The 19892-nt window shown below is 47.6% G+C and overlaps 1 protein-coding gene across 12 annotated transcripts in view; it reads right to left on the minus strand.

Annotated features, from left to right (window-relative positions):
- Window positions 1-19892, minus strand: part of KIF1B (kinesin family member 1B) — a 109621-nt gene that overhangs the window by 10293 nt on the left and 79436 nt on the right. For 4 of the 12 annotated variants that reach the window (XM_048518697.1, XM_048518701.1, XM_048518699.1 and 1 more), the window contains 14 exons: window positions 18969-19217; window positions 12895-13013; window positions 12714-12799; window positions 12307-12436; window positions 11469-11631; window positions 11068-11158; window positions 10701-10819; window positions 10246-10301; window positions 6916-7024; window positions 6225-6291; window positions 5226-5310; window positions 3456-3561; window positions 2644-2670; window positions 14-128 (listed from right to left, as the gene is read on the minus strand). In XM_048518697.1, coding sequence (XP_048374654.1) covers window positions 14-128; window positions 2644-2670; window positions 3456-3561; window positions 5226-5310; window positions 6225-6291; window positions 6916-7024; window positions 10246-10301; window positions 10701-10819; window positions 11068-11158; window positions 11469-11631; window positions 12307-12436; window positions 12714-12799; window positions 12895-13013; window positions 18969-19217 — 1522 coding nt within the window. The remainder of the gene's footprint in view (window positions 1-13; window positions 129-2643; window positions 2671-3455; window positions 3562-5225; window positions 5311-6224; window positions 6292-6915; window positions 7025-10245; window positions 10302-10700; window positions 10820-11067; window positions 11159-11468; window positions 11632-12306; window positions 12437-12713; window positions 12800-12894; window positions 13014-18968; window positions 19218-19892) is intronic. The other 8 variants (XM_048518703.1, XM_048518702.1, XM_048518700.1 and 5 more) reach the window with 3 other exon arrangements.

Here is a 19892-nt window from a genome sequence, read left to right on the forward strand (position 1 = left end):
AACATGCGCTCACCTCCAAGTATGCAGAGAGGGTCATGTAGATTTTCTCTCCGTAGGGCGTCACGCGGTTCAAGAGGAGAGAGTTGTGAAGAGAGCTGTCCCAAACTGCCTCAAAGCGGTAGAAAGTCCTGGAAGCAATGCAACAGCCTCTCAGTGTTTTTGTGAGACTGAATGAAGTGGGAGGAGTGTTAGCTCTGTACTACGGAACCCACAGAAGCTGGCGCAGACTATTGCCACAGCAGCTTTCCCCAGGATGTTGAGTGCAAACTTTTAGTTAGTGCTGCAGAAAAAAACTTCAGTGCCAGCTGGTATGCCCACCACCCCACTCCTTTTTGGAAGTGCGGGCACACAGGGCCCCTACACAGCGGCAAGCATGAGCACAAAAAGAAAAAAGAAGCCCTTTTCCCACTCTAGCACTGGAGCACAATTTTAGTGAATCCACCTGCACTTGGGTTCTTACCCACCTTGATCGACCTGTGTGTTTAGCCAACAAACCCCACTGGGAAATGCCCTGCCTTCCTGGCAGAGCCCAAGCCTCTTGGCAATGTCACAGACGCATTTTGGACTACGTGTGAACTAGGCTATGAAGATGCATCTATACTAACAGCAAGAGGGCTAAAGGAAAGGGGTGGGTGGAGGAGTGCAGGAAAAGAAGAGGCGGAAGAATGCTGGACTTCGCCTCAGAAACAGCTGCAAAGCCAGGCACCTAAACCTTAAAGGTATCATCTCAGCCACCATTCCAGAGTTCTGAGCCATTAACCTCTATCTATTTCAGCTCTTCACGTCCTGCTCTAAAAGGGTGCTCCCATCTCAGGGACTGGGGCAATAGGACTCCTCCATCTTCAGAACGATGCAGCTGTACCGCCACCCCGTCTCCTCCCTGAGCCCAGATCCACGTTAGTTGTGGCAACTCCTATTCTTCTCCATATCTGCAAATGATTTTTTTTAAACAGTCGCAGCTGAAATTAGGAGAAGGGGTGAAGTTAAATTGGTGTTAAGCACAAGGCCGGATTAGCGAGGATCATGGCAAGTGAGCAAACAGAAGCTGGGCTTGCCAAACCAAAATGGAAAAAAATAAAAAAGAGGAAGAAGAGGAAGAAGAAGAAGAGGAGGAGGAGGAGGAGGAGGAGGAGGAGGAAGAGGAGAAGGAGAAGGAGAAGGAGAAGGAGAAGGAGAAGGAGAAGGAGAAGGAGAAGGAGAAGGAGAAGGAGAAGGAGAAGGAGAAGGAGAAGGAGAAGGAGAAGAAGAAGGAGAAGAAGAAGAAGAAGAAGAAGAAGAAGAAGAAGAAGAAGAAGAAGAAGAAGAAGAAGAAGAAGAAGAAGAAGAAGAAGAAGAAGAAGAAGAAGAAGAAGAAGAAGAAGAAGAAGAAGAAGAAGAAGAAGAAGAAGAAGAAGAAGAAGAAGAAGAAGAAGAAGAAGAAGAAGAAGAAGAAGAAGAAGAAGAAGAAGAAGAAGAAGAAGAAGAAGAAGAAGAAGAAGAAAATTCTGAAGCGATGTCATGACGGGAACTCAGCTACCTTCACGGCAGAGGAGAGCACAGTGCTTTGACTGCATGGCCAAGGAGACCCCAATTCAAATCTCTATTCATCCAGGAAGCTCACAGGGTGAACTTTCGGCCAGTCACTCTTATCTCAGCATAAACAACCTCAAAGAGTGGTTGTTCTCAAGATATAACAGAGAAGGGGAGAATAAGGTGGGGACACACACAAAGCTGCCTTCTACAGGGTGAGACCACTGGGTCCACAAAATTATTGTGCTGCTCTCTAACAGTGGTGCTTTGGGATCTTGGTTAAAATGAAAAAGATCGTGCCAAACATCTGCTTCCCTTTCACCTGGAGTTTGAATGTGGGATCTTCTGCACCCAAACAGATCTATGCACTGCATGTCTGCCTCTCTGAACATGCTCTGCTGTGGGCTCTTCAGAAGGAAGTTAGAATATAAAGAGAGAGACTGAATATAAATTTACAGATACATAAATTACAAGGTGAGTCAACCAGAGTCGGGAACAGTTACCTTGTAGGGGAATTGATAAAAAGTGGCTTTTGGTTACCACCAGGCTGGGTTGACTCTGAACCTTTGCACTGGAATCTGAAGTCAGTGGCAACATCTCTCTCTCTCTCTTTTGCTGCCCCATTCAACTATCTTGCCCTCAGTGCTTTGTTTTGTTTTAAGTGGGGAAAGTAACCCTGATGGCCTTATTACATTTGCTTCACCCTTCCCATCAAAGAAGCTGGTACAAACAGAGCACTGTGTAATTCATTCCCATGGTTAGCTTCAGAGGGACCACTGTGGACCCTTCGCTAGCCAACTCCCATGTCTCAGTTTCTGTGGTGGCCCTGGGCTTCTCAATCACAGGCAGCAGCGGACGGAAAAAGGTGAGGAGGAATCGGGGGGGACTCCTAGGTAATCATACGAGTGCTACAAAAAAGGCTGAAGTGGAGCAATGCAAGGAAAGGAAAAGGATCTGGGCTCTGAGTGTGGGTTCATCAGAGGCAGATGGAAAGGGAGTGAAAAGGCTCTGCCTACGCAGCAGAGCCAGGGAGCTGGCAAAGGGCCAACACTGGGAAAGATCAGCAACACAAGAGGCATAAAGGGTTCTCACGGAGAAGAACCTTTATGCGCAAAGGAAGCAAACAGAAAATACCTAGGCATATCCTTATCAAGAAAGAGCCTGTGAAGACACAGAAAGCTTTCATTAGTGCAGCCAGAAGCAGAACAGACGAGGGGGGACAGAAGGGAGACAAAATCCAAATGAGGAGGCACACGAGCAGCCGCCCAAACACCAAGCTTGCAAATGAGCCGAGGGGGGGTAAGATAAGCTCCCCACTGTGGGAACTTTGCTGCTCCTGGACAACCAAAAGCCAAACCCATTCCAGATCTCTGCTGGGGACTAGGGACCAACTACCTGACGACACAAGGGGGCAGCATCAGATTGACATACCAGTACTACAATGGATGACTGGAAATTACTAAACGCCAGTAGATTTCCTTTGACCTAGCATTTATGTCCTGTATTATATATGCTTTTTAATCCGTTTTTTATTATTGTTGTACTGTTGTCTATGCCAATAAAGGCTTGCTTCTTCTACAATGGATGACTGATAGTTTCAGACCTGCCCAGAAAAGAGACTACAAGAGAGGGAGGCGACTGCTATTTCCTTCCACCCCCAAAGATGTTTTGCCTCACCTAAAACACACACCTAAATTTAGGCACTGAACAAATAAAAATCCTAAACTTAATCAATTACTAGCCCAAACAACAATTTTTTTCTTAACTAGTCCCTAGTCCCCTGGTTTCTGCCATTGCCAAGAATAAGATTGCCCCTCCAGCCTCCAATCCATATTTGTCCTGGAGAGAAGCATTCCGGATTGGCAGTGCTCTCTCACACCCTGAAGGTCCCGGGGGTCTGAACGTTCTGCCTTTTCAGGCAAATTCATGATTAAATCCCCCCCTACCTGTTGGAGCTGTGAGAAGACCTAAGGTATTTTGCAGAGATAATATTCAGAGACAGGATAGCATCCACTGCAGCTTCGTCGACTTCTGCTTTGTTTCTGATGCGCCCTGAGAAGGAAGAAATAATGCTGTAAAAAACTGGGATGGTTTTTAGCTTAGAACCATGGAAAAGAGAGAGGGGACTGTGAACCTCTTCAAAGGTTCCTTTTCCAAAAGAGCAATATTTCTAATAACGATTAATCATCCTAACAAATCCACCATTCTCTGTGCACAGTGCTGTTTCCCCCTCTCCCAGCAAGCAGGAAGTGAAGGACGCACGATCAGTGGTGGGATCCAAAAATTTTAGTAACAGGTTCCCTCGCCAGCCCCCCTCAGCAAAGGGGGCAGAGGCGTACCTAGGCAAACCTGAACCCTGGGCAAAACCTGAGTTGGATGCCCCCCCCATGGGAAGCCACCCCACCACGACCCCCCTCCAATTTTTTTTGCACCAGGTCATTTCTAAATCATCATCACATTATAGAAAATGCCCCAACTCACAAATCTGAACACAGCAATGGTGAAACACACAGGTTCTTTGATAGAGACTGGTGAGATAAAAGGTACGAAAGGCTGAGAATCAATGAATTGCAGTACCTGAAAGGGATTAACCCAGTTCAGGGAGTTACCTTATTAGTCACAATTGCTACATGGAACCTTCATGTTCAAAGGCAGTCTGCCTCTTGGGGAGGCAAGGGCGTGGAGATGGAAAAGTGGACCCAATTAGTAACCCCCTCTCGGCACACTCAAATAATTAGTAACCCACTCTCGGGAACTGGTGAGAACCTGCTGGATCCCACCTCTGCGCACGATGACATATCAATGGCAGGCCTCCAAGAAGTTCCAGGAAAATCAGAAAGTTCTCGTTGTTCTTTTTAAAGGCAAGGAGTGAAGGAACAGAGAATAAATTCCACGCTGAAGGAGGAGGTGACACAGCATGAGTTATTTGGAACTGAAGGTGAGAGAGCCCAAACTGAGCTCAGGGGAACACCTGGACAAAGCTCCAAGCATAGGTCTGACAACATAGCCTGGTTTGACCAGGCCAGAGCAGACTCAGCCTTCTACAAGACTTAGGCATCTTAGGAAGCACAGGTGGTAGGAGAGCAGGGGTGTGTGTCGAAGTTCTAAAACAAAAATGTACTTTTATACTTATGGACTTGTTGCCCCCAGCTCTGCCTCCCGCTCCCAATACACCACCCCAATTCTAGAGTAGCTAGCGTAAGCCACTGCCCTTGGCTGACCAGGCAATGGGTCAGCAGACAGCTACAGGTGTTGCCCAACCATTTGGCTGAACCCTGTGCAAATGTAGTTTTAGCTAAACCACAGAAATGAGCCACGGTCTTTCCTTTTTAGGTGTACAATTGAAGACATTCTGTAAACGTGACAACTGTTTGCAGAGTCACAATGTCATAAGTATGCTGGTCACGGAGCCAAGGACTTTCTGACTCCAGGTTGACCTTTGACACTGTAGCAAATGGAGGTTTATTGCCATGCAAAAGGTTCCAGGTTGACTCAGCCTTCCATCCTTCCAAGTTGGGTAAAATGTGTACCCTGCTTGCTGGGGGTGAAGTGTAGGTGATTGGGGAAGGCAATGGCAAACCACTCCAGAAAAAACTCAGATGGGACATCAATCCCATGGGTCAGCAAAAGGTAGAAACAGTTCCAAGACCAATGGGAAAGTAACTCCAAAGTTAACAAAAGAGGGAACAGCCAATCAGGATGCGACTGTCACTTACCAACCACCAGTTCCCGCACATCTTTCCAATGCAACTCGTTGCCTTTCTCGTGGATAATAGTGACTGTGATCCGACGCTGTATTCCCTGAAGGAGTGGAAGGGACAGATACACAGGGTCTCAGGAAGCGATCTTTTATACCAGCTACTTTTTAGTCCTTCTAACTCAGAGGTCTGCAACCTGCGGTTCTCCAGATGTTCATGGACTACAATTCCCATCAGCTCCTGCCAGCATGACCAGTTGGCCATGCTGGCAGGGGCTGATGGGATTTATAGTCCATGAACATCTGGAGAACCGCAGGTTGCAGACCCCTGTTCTAACTAGAAAGGCTAAGGGACAGGCAAGGGACTTTCTGCAAGCATGGCAGATATTCTACTGACGAGTGGCAGCCCTTCCACCAAAGCTTAACCTCGAAGACATCCTCTTCATTCAATCAAACATCTTTCCAGGAGAAATACGAAGTTGCACTTCCCTGTAACTGCAGTTCATCAAGTGGGATTCTGTACAGCCCCACATTGGGACTGCACAGAATACTCACAAAGATGAACAGAGCAGTATCATCTTAAAGAACCCTCTGTAGAACAGAGCTTTGACTCTTGAAAGCTTATAGCTGCCAAATCTTGTCTCTCTATGGTGCTACTGGACTCGAATTCAGCGGTTCCCCTCCAAAAATAGATTTTATCCCAAAAGTCAGAGGGAAAAGACACCATGACAGCCTCCTTGAAATAAAAGAGGAAGAACAGTGTTCACTCTCTTGGGCTCTTCCTCTGCATGACTTCCCCCTCCCCCCGCCTCCAGTTATCCTGGTGCTCTCTGTATTTCCGGTTCCAACTTGTGCTGGAGCCAATGGAATCCATGCTTGAGGCAAAGTGTAAAGACTAATGTGCTAGACAATGGCCCTATCAGCAGAAAATATCAGGCTGTCTGAATCCACCAACATTTTCCTGCTAACACAGACAGCGCACGGCATTTTGCACAACCCCAATTCAAGGCAAGACTACCTGGTGAAGCAAAAAGGTTCCCTGGCAGGGCAGTCCCCCCGTGTGGTCAACAATAGCAGGGATGTATCTGCAGCAAAGAGAAGACGGAGCAGAAACTAAATCAGAGAAGAAACTTTCACAGAGTCATGCAGATCAGTCACTGATAGCTCTCCTAAAGGCTTGAGGAACACTGCAATAAAAACCCCACAAGACATCAAGATTTAAGCAGCAAACCATTCAACAAATATTATGGCCAAGACTAAGCATTATGACCCCTAGGAATAAAACGGGTGTGTGGGGTGGCTGGGAAGGGAAAGCCAGACAGGGCCTTACTCTGGTCTCACTTCAGATACATGTTTCAGACAATGGGGCAAGAATCCTAAAAAAAGATAACACTACTCCGGGTTCTTAAATCAAGGACTTCAGAAATCTCTACCTGGCTGATAAAAATATTGACCCACAGCCTTCCTGACATTTTAGAAGGCCTTTCCCTGGGAACATTTAAGCATATTCTTGCATGGAAAAGGACTTGTCCTTTACAAGAAACAAACTCACTAAAATTCCGACCACACGTTCCTTTTTTTAAAATTTATCTGCATGCCAGAGAAATCCCAGCCTCCCACATCCCTGTCAACAGGCAAAGCATCCCTCCAGCCTGAAGCACAGGCCTTTCAGACATTGCAACAGACACAACGAGGCAAGGCATACTCACTCTCCAGTGGGCTCCAGTTCACTGATCTCAAACCACACCAGGAGGTCATATTTGGTCACACTCTGGCCCAAGCTGGGTTTGCTCACCGTGTTGAGCTTGGTTGCTGGAACTTGGGAGAGAAAAAGAACCAGTTTACAAAAACAATGTAAAAACGTGCTTAACCCTATTGCTTAACATGCCAGTCCAGAGTCTACAAATGCCAGATGAATGAAAGTAGCACAAGCACTTGTATACAGAAACTTTGAAGTTTGATGTCACACTTCTAAAGCCAACCCTGAACATGACTTGAAGAGCTCTCTTCCCCCAAGTGTCTGGGGATAGTTAGCAGAAATGCTTATTTACGATATTCATGTCCCACCCTTTCTCTCCAAAGGGGACCCAAAGAGGCTTAGGCCACACTCCTTGCCTGCATTTCATCCTCACAACAACACCACTATGAGGTTGCTTTCCGGAGAGTGTGCGACTGTTCCGAGGTCACCCAGCAAGCTGCCATGGTGGAGTGGAGATTTGAATCTGAGCATCCCAGATCCTAGCCCAACACTCCCACACGTTAGCTCTCACTCTTGCAAGCAGGCAGAAATGTCCCGGCTGGGTATGAAGAAGAATTATTTTTACAATAAGATATTTGGGGAGGGGGTGCGCTCCCTCCCACTGGCAGTCTTCAAGCAGCGGCTGGATGAACACTTGTCAAGGATGCTTTAAGTTTATCTGCATTGAGCAGGGGTTGGACTAGATCAGGGGTAGGGAACCTGCGGCTCTCCAGATGTTCAGGAACTACAATTCCCATCAGCCCCTACCAGCATGGCCAATTGGCCATGCTGACAGAGGCTGATGGGAATTGTAGTTCCTGAACATCTGGAGAGCCGCAGGTTCCCTACCCCTGGACTAGATGGCCTGTATGGTGCCTTCCAACTCTATGATTCTATAGGGTGTGCTATAGAGTGGGGGAGTAAAGGTGATGTATTGGGGTCCCTCCCTTACCATGCAGCAGTCTGGGGGGTGGGGCAGGATAAATTCCCTGTACTACTTTAGAACATCAGTTGCCCATTCATAGCCACCGTCCTACAAAAGAGCAGCTGCAGTTGTGCTCACAGCAGCCATGACCTCATCACAGCTGGTCTGAGCTGCTGACGATAAATCAGGAGATGGGTCAGGGATGAAAGTCCAGTGCTAAGCAGTGCAACTGAACCACATTATAATGAGAAGCTGAACGCCCAGAAGCTGCTGCGTTTCTGGAAACCGTTCTGCAAAACAAACGCTTGCCTTGGATGTGCCTATTGCAGTAGGAGGCTTTTCGAGACTCAGGGCAGAATTTTGTGGGAACCGAAGCAAACTTTCAGAGGAGAAGAAGAGTTTGAATTTATATCTCCCCTTTCTCTCCTGTAAGGAGACTCAAAGGGGTTCACAATCTCCTTCCCCCCCCCCCCCATTCCACAACAAACACCCTTTGAGGCAGGTAGGGCTGAGAGAGCTCTGAAGAACTATGACTAGCCCAAGCTGGCATGTGTTGGAGTGAACAAGTTAATCTGGTTCTCCAGATAAGCCTCCACTGCTCAAGTGGCAGAGCGGGGAATCAAACCTGATTCTCCAGATTGGAATGCACCTGCTGTTAACCACTACACCAGTGGTGGCGAACCTATGGCACTCCAGATGTTCATGGACTACAATTCCCATCAGCCCCTGCCAGAATGGCCAATTGGCTAGCAGGGGCTGATGGGAATTGTAGTCCGTGAACATCTGGAGTGCCACAGGTTCACCACCACTGTCCTACACAATACCTTGACACTGAAGATCCTTTTATCCCTCCCCACCTGAAATTCATAGAGACTTTTTGGAAAGCTGACTTTGGCTTCTGCCTGAGACCCCGAACAGCTGCTTCCTGGGTAAGGCACCTTCATACACTTATTTCTCCCCCAATTTGAAGTTAGGGAAATGAAGAATGCGACTGGATCTGACAAAAGAAGCTTTGACTCTCAGAAGACCACACCCCCAAAATCCTGTTGTTCTCTAAGATGGCACTGGACTCGAATCTAGCTGTTCTGCCACAGGCCAATGCAAAATCATCACTGGCCACGGCTTGGGTGGAGCAGACCAAGCTAACGAAGGCCATGATGTCACCCCTCCTGGGAAGAGGAGAGGAACCTAAAACAGGGTTGCCGTTTTCAGCAATCATCCTCAGTCGCTTCAAGCCCCACCTTGCATTTTCAATCGTTTGGTATTTAGGATGCCGCATTGTTTAGATCTAAATCTCCATACCGGTAGTCACTCTTAGAAAGTGAACAACAGAATTCTAAGGTGGCCTCATGGGCTTGCCAAAGCCAAACCAGGGAGCTACTACAGAAAATCACACAGGTGTCTAAAATCAGCCGACTACGCCTGGCTCTTCACAGTGGAGGCAGGACAGGGCTGGACATCGGGGGTGCTTATTCCTAGTCTACCACAGTTTAGATTTGGCTACTAACCATCTCGGTTGGGGACCCGCTCAGTCTGGCTGCTGGGGATGGGTAGGAAGAGAAACGGTGGCAGCTGGTCAGCCCCGTCCTGGAAGGCCGCCACGGCAGAGGACGCGAGCACGTGGGCATGCTCAGAGAAGGTGTTCAGCACATGCACGTTTACATAGCCAGACATGAGATACCTAATCAACTCTATTTTTCTCTCATGGTCTGAAAAGGCAGCAGTGGAAGAGGAGGAGAAGACAGGGAGGACAAGGAGAAAGGATGAGGCAGGCAGGTAGTGGCAAGGCAGAGTGGAAACCGGACGGGAAAGACACAAGAGACGGTGGTAAGGAGGGGACGGGGGAATAAAAACAGAAGAATTCAACATGCAAAGAAGAAAACAAAGAAAAACAAAGGACGGCTGCAACAAAACTGGTCCAGTGAATATTAAGTGGGAATGATGCAAAGAGTTTTATAGAACGTAGAATGGGGGTCGGCAGGCTGCCCAAGTGGAGCGAGTGACGCGCGTGGAACGGGGAAGAAGCAAATCGATCTCGCAATAATCTTTATTTTGGTATGCACCTGAAAAGGACCATCCTGCCTTTTAAACATCTAATTCCCTGGTAAGAATTACTTCCAGGTGACTAGGAAACAGGCTTGCAGCAAAGCTGAGTTTCATGTTCTCCTCTTAGGACCAAACAGCATGGGTATGTGGCCAGAGGGGTTACCAATTGTTTTTGTGAGCAAGTAAGCCCTGTGGACTTATCTGTCGAACTGGGACAATCCCGGGAAAGTGGTTTTACTGTTTATTAACTGGTAGGGACAATGAAGAGATCCAGGCAACCTGTGTTTTATGTAAGCAATCAGGTCATCAATAGCAAATTATTTTTCTTACCTGGTTTAGAAAGTGGCATGGGAGGGGGGAAGTACCGCCGGGACGGCTGAGGGGGGCTGCAAAGAAAACAGACAGTTAATACTCTAAGTGTATTTCCTTTCATTTTAAGGCACATCTGAAGCAGCTAACTGTAGAAAGCTCAGCCGGGTGACAAAACTGCATCTCCCATCCCCAGAATTTGCAGACATTACAGTGCTGACCCACAACTATGGTGGTTGCAGATATACCTCTCTCGACTTGCCTTCTCATTCTAGAAAAACAAGAATTGTGCACAGAGGCACTAGAGCAGCGGTAGCACACAGGAAAGTGACTGCTTTTGACAATCGCTAATATCTTAAAGACACAGCCGCCCTATAAGGCTGTAAAGAAAAGAATGGGAATTGCTGTACAGCAACCACTCGAGGGGCATTTTTTATTCATTCCAGCCAGATAATGTAACATGCACATTCAGGTACCTGTTGAGATCTTGTCCCTGCAGATGGAGCGGATGCTGCTGATAATGTCCAAAGACTTCAAATACGATTGGCTTTGTCTTGATATATTCCACAAAGGATTCTGTCACTTCCACAGAAATCTATTGAAGGAGACGGCAAACTTCATAATGAGGCCGACATACAACCTAAAGTACCAAGGTAGACCAAGAGCACCAGCCAGCATTTCCTGCCCTCCTCTGGAAACCTATACTCCAGTTTCATGATGTACACTCACCAGCCACTTTCTGAAACACCACATGTCAAAAGTTAAGTATTTCCCCACATTTCAAGAACAAGCACCATCTAAGGACAATCTGAAGATTCACTCAAGTCCCAAGGCTTCACTTACATTCTGGACATGGTAGAAACCAAGAGGAGTCCCTCGGCCATTGTTTTTGAGAGGTTCCGTGGAGAAAGCTTCATCATGTCGATGCAGAAAGCTAGCACAAACACAGCACAAACACAGTTTAGTCCAAGTTGACAACTAATTTCATCTGCAACAGAAGGCTGTCTCTGTCCTACCACCGCTGTTCTAAAGCAGCAAGTTTATGTACATCCTGCCTTTCTTCTGCATTCCCTCCTTGACCCTACAGCATACAGACCTTCTAGGATTTTAACTGAGTCAGCTAGCACAGAAAGTGCTTTATCGTTTTACTCACACTCTCTTTCTTGTTCTGCCAATGACCAAAACAGATCCCAAGACTCTTCTAACTCACACAGAGGGCGCATGACTTGAGGACAGGGACTCACTTGAACTGGCAAAATATATCTGCATATTCCGGGAGGATTCCACTGGCTTGCAGCACTGTCACCCGGAAAGTAAACACGCTGCCCAGCTTCAGGTGGTCACCCACTTCTTCCGTAAAGCCTTCCATGGCCATCTTCCCGTCTAGCAAAGAGCCGGATTTCAGGTCTGAAAAAGACATTCGCTCCGTGAGATGCTCTGAGTTTTCCAGGACCTCAGTCCATTTTGCTTCCTCTTCTAGATGTCTCAAGACTCCACCCAAGATCCTGCTGCAATATTCACTGTATTTGGAAGCTACCTTTTGGTGCTGTTAGTTTAACACCACAACTACCTTCCACAGTTTAGCCTAAATGCTTGTTTTCCTAGCTGTGCTTTTCCTAGAGATCTGACAATCATTAATAACATATAGTTTTAAGTTTGTGGTTGTTCAGAAGAATATACTTTGCAACTATAGCTTTGCAACTTTCACCACCATAGCTCTCACGTAAATTCAAGTGGCCAGGGCCAGGATTAGACATTAAAAGATGGAGTGGATAGGAGAAGAGCTAGAAACCACAATGAATATATTTTCATAGTTCCCCTTATTACATACATCTATTTAACATAGAAGTATTTTCCAAAAGGTGATGCCACACTCTGTACATAAGGTGGGATTGCAAAAGGCTAGCTGAGACAGCTGTGTGCAAACCTCCATTATTAGGACAAGACACAGCTCAGTGTCTTTTGGCTAGCCACACCTCTTTGTCCGAGAATGCAATCCTCAATCCTTCCTAAAAGAATCAGAAGCGATCATCCATCTGGCCTTCCTCAGGGCCCCAGAAACTGTGTGTATTGTGTTCTTACCCAGCTCATTCATTCTGTTGATTTCTTCAGGAGGGGTGATGACCTCCAAACTTTGACCCTGCCCTTCCACAATCCTCAGTTCCTCCAAGGACAAGCCAGAACGAGTCATGGCAACTGATGAAAAATTGGTCTGATAAAACAAAGAAGGACACATAAATCGCCCTTGTTAGTCTGGCACATTTTTTGCCCCAAACTGGTCCACTTACAGCCTCCATTGTTGAACACAATGGATTCTAGTCCCTGACTCTGAATAGTTGGCCATTAGAAATACTGACCTTTGCTGAGACCTTTCTGCCTCCCCCACTATGGTATAAGGGATATTAGCACTCCCCTCTGAACACAAAAAAAATAAATAAATCAGGACACCCTGACTAAAATATTCCTCATTCAATTACAGGGTAGGTTACCTTGTTAAAATATTCATTGTCAAATGAGATCTTAGCTGTGCCAGACTGCCGAACACCAGATCCATAATCTGGGGCTTCTTCATCCGCTATGAAACACAGAATGATCACAGAGAGTTATTTTTTCAACTGCAACAGTAGATCCCAGCCACAGCACTTGACCCTCAGGAGTGTAGCACCTTACCAGCAATAGCTTGGACAGCCACTCGCAGAAACCCACGGACTTCCCCCTTCTCGCTGACCACTGCCACTCTGTGGATGAGCGGGACAGGATACAGAAGATTGCTCAGGTAGACAAATGCCCTGGGGGGGATGAGAGCGGGGGGAGGGGAGAGAAAGAGATCTCTATTTAACTAACTAAATGAGAAAGGCCAATTTCTTGCTTCAACCCCACTTATGATGCATCACAACAATGATCTCCCTGCTTTTTTTCCTCTGGCCAATAGCAGGGATTTGTGTGTGCACATGACAGCCTGCCACCCAAACTGCTGCAACCTAGATGTTGAGATGTTGGTTTATCAAAGATGACTTCAGAAATGTGTGAACGTCTGTAAAACACATACGGCAAGCTGCTATCAATTTTAAACAATAGCTACAGCCTATGGTGCCGGACTCTGAAAAACCTTTCCAGTGCATTGTGAAAGTCACGGCAGGTAAGCGGAGAAAGAAGAGTTGTTGCTTTTTATCACAATGCATTTTGAATGGGCAACTTTTAGCAGGCAATTTTGCTGGGAACAAAATTATCTCTCTCCCCAGTGTATTTTTCAGCTAATGCAATGGCCCAGCAATGAATTACAAGCTGTACTGTACATCTAGGAAGGATGTGTTCTGCCATTTTTGTAGTACACAGCTTGCAATTGAACGGAGGACACACACAACACAACTGAAAATTACTCTGCTGTACACCTGAACTTTTCCAACATGAGTCTCCATGGCAGAAAAAGTTAACTCACTGGACCTCCAAATAATGCTTTTCCCCTACTGTAATTATCAGGGAACGTTCAGGGTTCAGCTGTAGAAATCCTCCTTTGCATGCAAGAGATGCTCAGTTCAGCCCTCAGCATCTCCAGTTACAGGATCTTGCACAGCACCACAGACAACCCTGGAGAGCCGCTGCAAGTCAGCCTAGCGCAGGGGTGTTGAACTCATCTGTTAGGAGGGCCAGATAGGACAAAAATGTCACTTAATTGGGCTGAGCAGGAGGAGGGGGGGCTGCCTTGGCTGTCTCCAAAAGGGCATTGGGGGGGCCTGGATAGGCGAGCCAGCAGAGGGGTGTGGTGGCTGCTTTGAGAAGGCTTATCATGCCTGCAAACCAGCTAAGGTAATCCTTCTCCCCTCCCACTATCAGCAAGGCCTGGTGATTTGAGGGGGAGGGGATGTCTCAGCTGGCTCACAGGCCTGATAAGCCTCAAGGGGCTGAATCCGGCCTCCAGGCTGCATGTTTGACACCCCTGGCCTAGACCATATTGACCTGGAGGCAGCTTCATCTATTTAATAAGAATCCCTTCACTGGGATTAAACCAATAGCCTCTTGCATTAAATGCATACTCTTCTACGACTATGGTCCAGCCCCTCCGGCGACCAGGCAGTTTTCAAGAGCTGGCTCGTTTTTCTTTTCTGCCACAAATGGCATCATTTTTGGACAGCCAAGCTCAGGGAGGGGAATGCACACGGCAAGACAGTCACTTTTCAGGGCTTATTTGTCAGGCGTTATTGTGTTCTGTTCATTAGCCAGCCACCCTGAACTGAGTTTTCCGAAATGAAGAAAAAGGCGGGCAACGTAAAACGCAAGCTCAGGTGATTAACACAAAATATATGTAGACGAAAATGTAAATGTCAACACAATGGCAGTACAAAAAAAAGAGAGATTAATCAAGCAATAGCAGCTGCAAAATGAAACATGGACAAAAACAGGCATAACTCAACAAGGGGAATAAATGAACTGGGATCTATCTCCGTTTCCAGTCTGCTCCAAAGAAGAGACAAGGCTAATGACACCAGACAGGACAGTCAAGCTGCAAGAAGACAAGACTTTCATTTAACCACGTCTTTAAAGGAGTGGGGAGGATGTACGTTTCCTCCAGGTAGAATCATCCAATTACACCAGGACTGAAATTCAAAGGCAGACCGAGTTATTATCATCACTAAAAGGATATACTATGCAGGATGAACAGTTAGATTCAAGTCCAGCAGCCAGGGGCGTAACGAGGCAGCCCTGGGCAAACTGTAGCCCTGAGCAAAACCTGAGTTAGATGCTCCCCCCTCCCATGGGCGGCCACTCCACTATGACCAAAAAAATTTTTTTGCACCAGGACATTGGTGCCTGCAGGGGGTGCATGTTTAGACATATCAGCACCAACATTTCAGCATATCATCAGGAGACTGTCCTTATGCTACTCCCCAAGTTTGGTGAGGTTTGATTCAAGAAGTCCAAAGTTATGGACTCCCAAAGGGGGTGCCCCATCCCCCATTGTTTCCAATGGGAGCTAATAGGAGATGGGGGCTACAGTTTTGAGGGTCCATAACTTTGGCCCCCCTGAACCAAACTGCACCAAACTTGGGGGGTGCCATCATCCCCCTGCAGGAACATCCTAGAAATTTGATCAAGAATCTTTGTTTCTGCATTGCTGTCAGCGTGATAGGGGTTGTACCTTGCGGAAGGCGGTGGGGTCACATTTCTGAATGGAAGCACAAAGTCTCAAAACTTTCAGTGGTCTCATCAGTGAAGAGCTGCCCTAATGATACTCCCCCCAAGTTTGGTGCAGTTTGGTTCAGGGGGACTTCAAAGCCTTTTTGGACCCTCAAAACTGTAGCCCCCATCTCCTATTAGCTCCCATTGGAAACAATGGGGGATAGGGGCACCCCCTTTGGGAGTCCATAACTTTGGACTCCCTGAACCAAACCTCACCAACCTTGGGGGCTAGCATAAGGACAGTCACCTGATGATACGTTGAAATTTTGGTGCCAGTACACTAAAACTGCGCCCCCTACAGGCAAAAAATGGAAAACCACTAAAATACCCAAAAACGAACCCAGCATTTTGATGCCCCCCACAAGGTGATGCCCTGGGCAGCTGCCCACCTTGCCTAATGGGCATTACGCCAGTGCCAGCAGCACCTTGGAGTCTCATCCAAAGGGGGGGGCAAATCCACCTGTGGGAGTGGTGGGGCGGCTAAGCCAGCTGATTTGCCCTCTCTGGGGCACTTACCCTGGTGGAGGGGTGAAGCCACTGCTCTCACCCTTCCCTAGAGTGGGACATGGTGTAGGACGTTGCAACAGCATCCCTGTGCCTCTGCCAGTATAGCAAGGGTGGGGTGGGGCAAAGCCAGGGGACGATTCAACTTTAGTTGGCTCCCTCCCAGCTTTTGCTGGCGGACCACAATCCAGACTTAAGCTAGCATAAGTCCACTGCAGCCCACTGAGGCTTTTTAGCAGCGGGGAGCCTCTCACACCTTATGAGTCTCCCCACACTGCCGGGAAGCCTTCGGCAGATACATCTGGTGAAGGGAGCTTTGCTCTTGAATGCTTAAACCCTGAAAACCTTGTTGACTGAAAGGTGTTCCTGGACTCGTCTCTAGCTGTCCTGTTGCAGACAAGCACAGCAGTCCTCGGAACGAATGCAGGGTGAGTCAGGCTCATCCTGCGAAAGAGGCATAAAGTAGTCCTCCCCTCCTCCCCCCCTCTCTATCCCCTGCCTTTTATCTGTACCCAGGCAGAGCTGCAGAGAAGCATCAAAGAGAGGTGCTTTTAGTGACAAGTCTCAGTTAAGTTTTATGGTTTCATTGTTCACGACCTCAGTCTGAGAACAGGGGTAATTAAAGCACCCAGACATTCTCCCCCAGATTTCTGGTACCCAGCGCTTGTTCCTCGACATACAATTCAACTGGTACCCTTAAGAAGGTACAAGTTTAATGGCTTGATTAGCTTCCAGCAAAACAGCAATGACTTCTCTTTACAAGTGTGGAGTAATTGTCAATCATGATGACCTTGAGACCACCTTCCCCACTCCCGTTTGCCCAGCTTGCTGAGATGCAGGGATGGGCCTCTGTTTTATGGGCGAAGGGATGCTCTGGGGATTTTCTTTCATCTCTGTCAGCTTAGTGACAACACCAGCTCCATCCAGGAGGCATGTTTCAAGGCAACTTCTTGGGAGAACAGCACAGCTTGGGGGAGAGAAATCAACTAAGTGGGAAGTTGTCTGGGAATCACTGGCCTAAAGGCCTCTTGGAAAGACCATATTAAAAGATGACGCTCCAACAATGTTTTGGCTCCAAGCAGAGCAGCCAACCCGCTCTCAAGAGCAAACACTGGCCATTTAACCCAGCAGCAGACTGGAAAAGGGAGGGGGATAGCAGCAATATTAGCAGAAAAACAGGTGAGGGGGAAATGGCATATTCACGGAACAAAACAAAACTAGAAATGAAACTGAATGTGAAAATGCATATCCAATGTGGGTGGCAGCAAAACCTGGAATGACAGGGGAGGGTTCCCGCCTCCTCTTTTTTGATAAACGCAACATCGGTTCAGGAAGTTTGAGAAAACGGTTGCACAGTCAACCTCTGCCCGCGTACCCTTCAGATTTTTACCCAGAGATAGCTTCACAGGCTCGAATGACATCCCAGAATGCCAAAAGAAAGGGCCAGAGGGGCTAGCTCTTCCATTGCACATCAAGCCACGAGGTGGCAGCCATGCACAAATTAAAGCACGTACGCACACGCTGCCAGGAGCTTCCTCCTGCTGCCTCCAAAGCTCTTTATGCTAAAACAGGATTTTAGAATAAAGCCTTGGAGGACAGAACATTCACTCGCCAGGCCGTTCCCACCCCCCACCCCCGAAAGAGTTCCACGAAGCAGCAGCTGATGGCTGCCGCTGGACAGAAGGCACCCAACTTGATCCATCCCTGGACTGACTCTGAAAGCTAAGGGGGGGGGGACCCTCTGGGCCAGACAGCCTCTCTGCTTAGTTTACAGAGTGAAAGAAAGATCAGTTCTTCCACAGCACACTGCAGAAATGAAACAAATGTGTGTACACTGGCCCTTTTTTTGGCAAACAAACAACTAGATTATCGAGAAAGTCAAACTTTTGGGCAAGGAATGGAAAGCACAAGGGGGAAAAGAACACACAGGTGCTGGGTGCACAACATAAGCAAAAAATGCAAATTGTGGGATGTGCATGCATTTTAAGCGATCAGGTCAACCTGTACAATTTATTTTGCTTCTGTTTATCATGGGAAGCAGCTGGAACGGAGGACTGGAGCTTCACCTATCCACTGGACGGCCTGCTCTGGTTTTGGAGGGTTTCACCAGTCAGCATGGTTGCAACTTCCAGCTCATCAGAACAGTCACATGGGAGTGTTTTTTTTCGCTCCCCCCCCCTTTTTTTTAAATTTAAATCTGAGATTTTCAGGATGCATAATCCAGAATCCAGTGAATTTATTTACAAAATTCCTGTGCCTTTTTTCAATGATCAATTTACAAAACATTACAAAGAAACAACAACAAAACTTTTTTTGCAAAAACCGAATGGAACTTTAGAAAAGCTCTAATCAGGAAATTATAAAGGCCAGAATTAGCACAGCCAAATCCTTGCGGTTCAGTGGTGCGTGTAGCCAGGAAATCAGTATAAGACAGCAGGGGAGGGGGAGCTTTTTGGATAGTGTGTACCCCCTGGAGTGCCAGAAGCAAAGTTGGGTCCAAAAGGACCCACAAGCTACAAACCTGACCATGTGGAGATGGGGGGCACGCCCTCCCATCCCCAGCAGATATCAATCAACGCTCTCGAATTCTTCCCCATCATCACTTCTGTTGAAATGTCTACACAAATGACATGTAGTTGTGGAAGTGCAGAAACACACAGCTTTGTTGGCTGTTGTGGGCTTTGCGGGCTGTGTGGCCGTGGTCTGGTAGATCTTGTGTAGCACATTTCCCTCTCTGATACACCTCTGAAGATGCCAGCTGCAGGTGCAGGCGAAATGTTAGGAACAAGATCCCCCAGACCACGGCCACACAGCCTGGAAAACCCACCAGAACCAGTTGAGTCCAGCCATGAAAGCCTTCAACAATACACAGCTTTGTCTTGGCCCGAAAGAAACGAACCGTGCTTTAATCTGCCAGGTGGCATACTGCTTTTGTCTGGGGACCTCTTGCCCATAGCTTGACTCGGGCAACGTGGCCCACCACTGCCAGGCGACATGATGCTTGAGTAGCCGGTGGCAAGAGCTAGCCCCTGTGGCTCCTCCTTACAGATAACCTCACCAACCTTCCCACTAAAATGAACCAAGGGGACCGGTCGTAAAACGGGTCCTGCCCATCATGGAAGAGTTCCGATCCCTCCTCAGTCCCAGCATCGGAGCCGGTATCGTCCACAAAGGCCTCGTCGTCAAAGTCCTCCATCTCGTCCTGCTGCTCATCGGCCAGCTCGGTGATGTCGGAGTCAGCCGTGGAGAAAGTGGGGGAGGGCGTGCGGTCAGCCAGGCGCTCGTTCACGCAGCCGTGGAAAATGGGGGAACTAGACACATTGGTTAACGGAACACTTTGATTAAAAGAGGAAGGGAGGAGAAAGGAGGCAAGGGAGAGCTGCGTTCAACAAAGGCATTTGCTGCTGGGCCCAACTCAGAGCAGGAAAATCAGTTTGCAAGCAAAAACCTTGGAGCGTTTAGGGGGAGGGGACAAGAAAGGAGAAACAGGTGACGTTGTGGGGAAAGCAACAATGGCTTCAGTTGGGAAGGAAGCAAAGAAAACACCCAAACGCAAGGCTCTGGGGTGCCAATACAGTATTCTTCAGATCACTTTAATAGGCTTATCACCCAGGACTAGCCACAATGGGATGTGCCACAAAGTTCTGAATTAAATCCACTATGTACATTATGTAGACCTGGGGCACTTTAAATGCAGGTGGGGAGGGGACATATTTTTATATGCTATCCGCTTGCATGCTCCCTTCATAGCCTTGCCATTTGCTCGCTGGCTGAAGGCAAGCCCTTCAATAATTTTAGGAGTGGGGACCAAAAAAAGGGAGGAAATGACATCAATTGTGACTCTGTAGGAATTTCCCCCAGTCTCTGTGGTATTTACAGTAAAGACCACTGGAAATTCCTAGCGCATCACCCGGGAGTAACATCACATCTTCCTGAAATTCCACCCAAGCCTCGCCCCCCTAAAATCTCCCAGCATTTGCCAGCAC

The sequence above is a fragment of the Sphaerodactylus townsendi genome, linkage group LG16, assembly GCF_021028975.2.
Source record: "Sphaerodactylus townsendi isolate TG3544 linkage group LG16, MPM_Stown_v2.3, whole genome shotgun sequence".
NCBI lineage: Eukaryota > Metazoa > Chordata > Lepidosauria > Squamata > Sphaerodactylidae > Sphaerodactylus > Sphaerodactylus townsendi.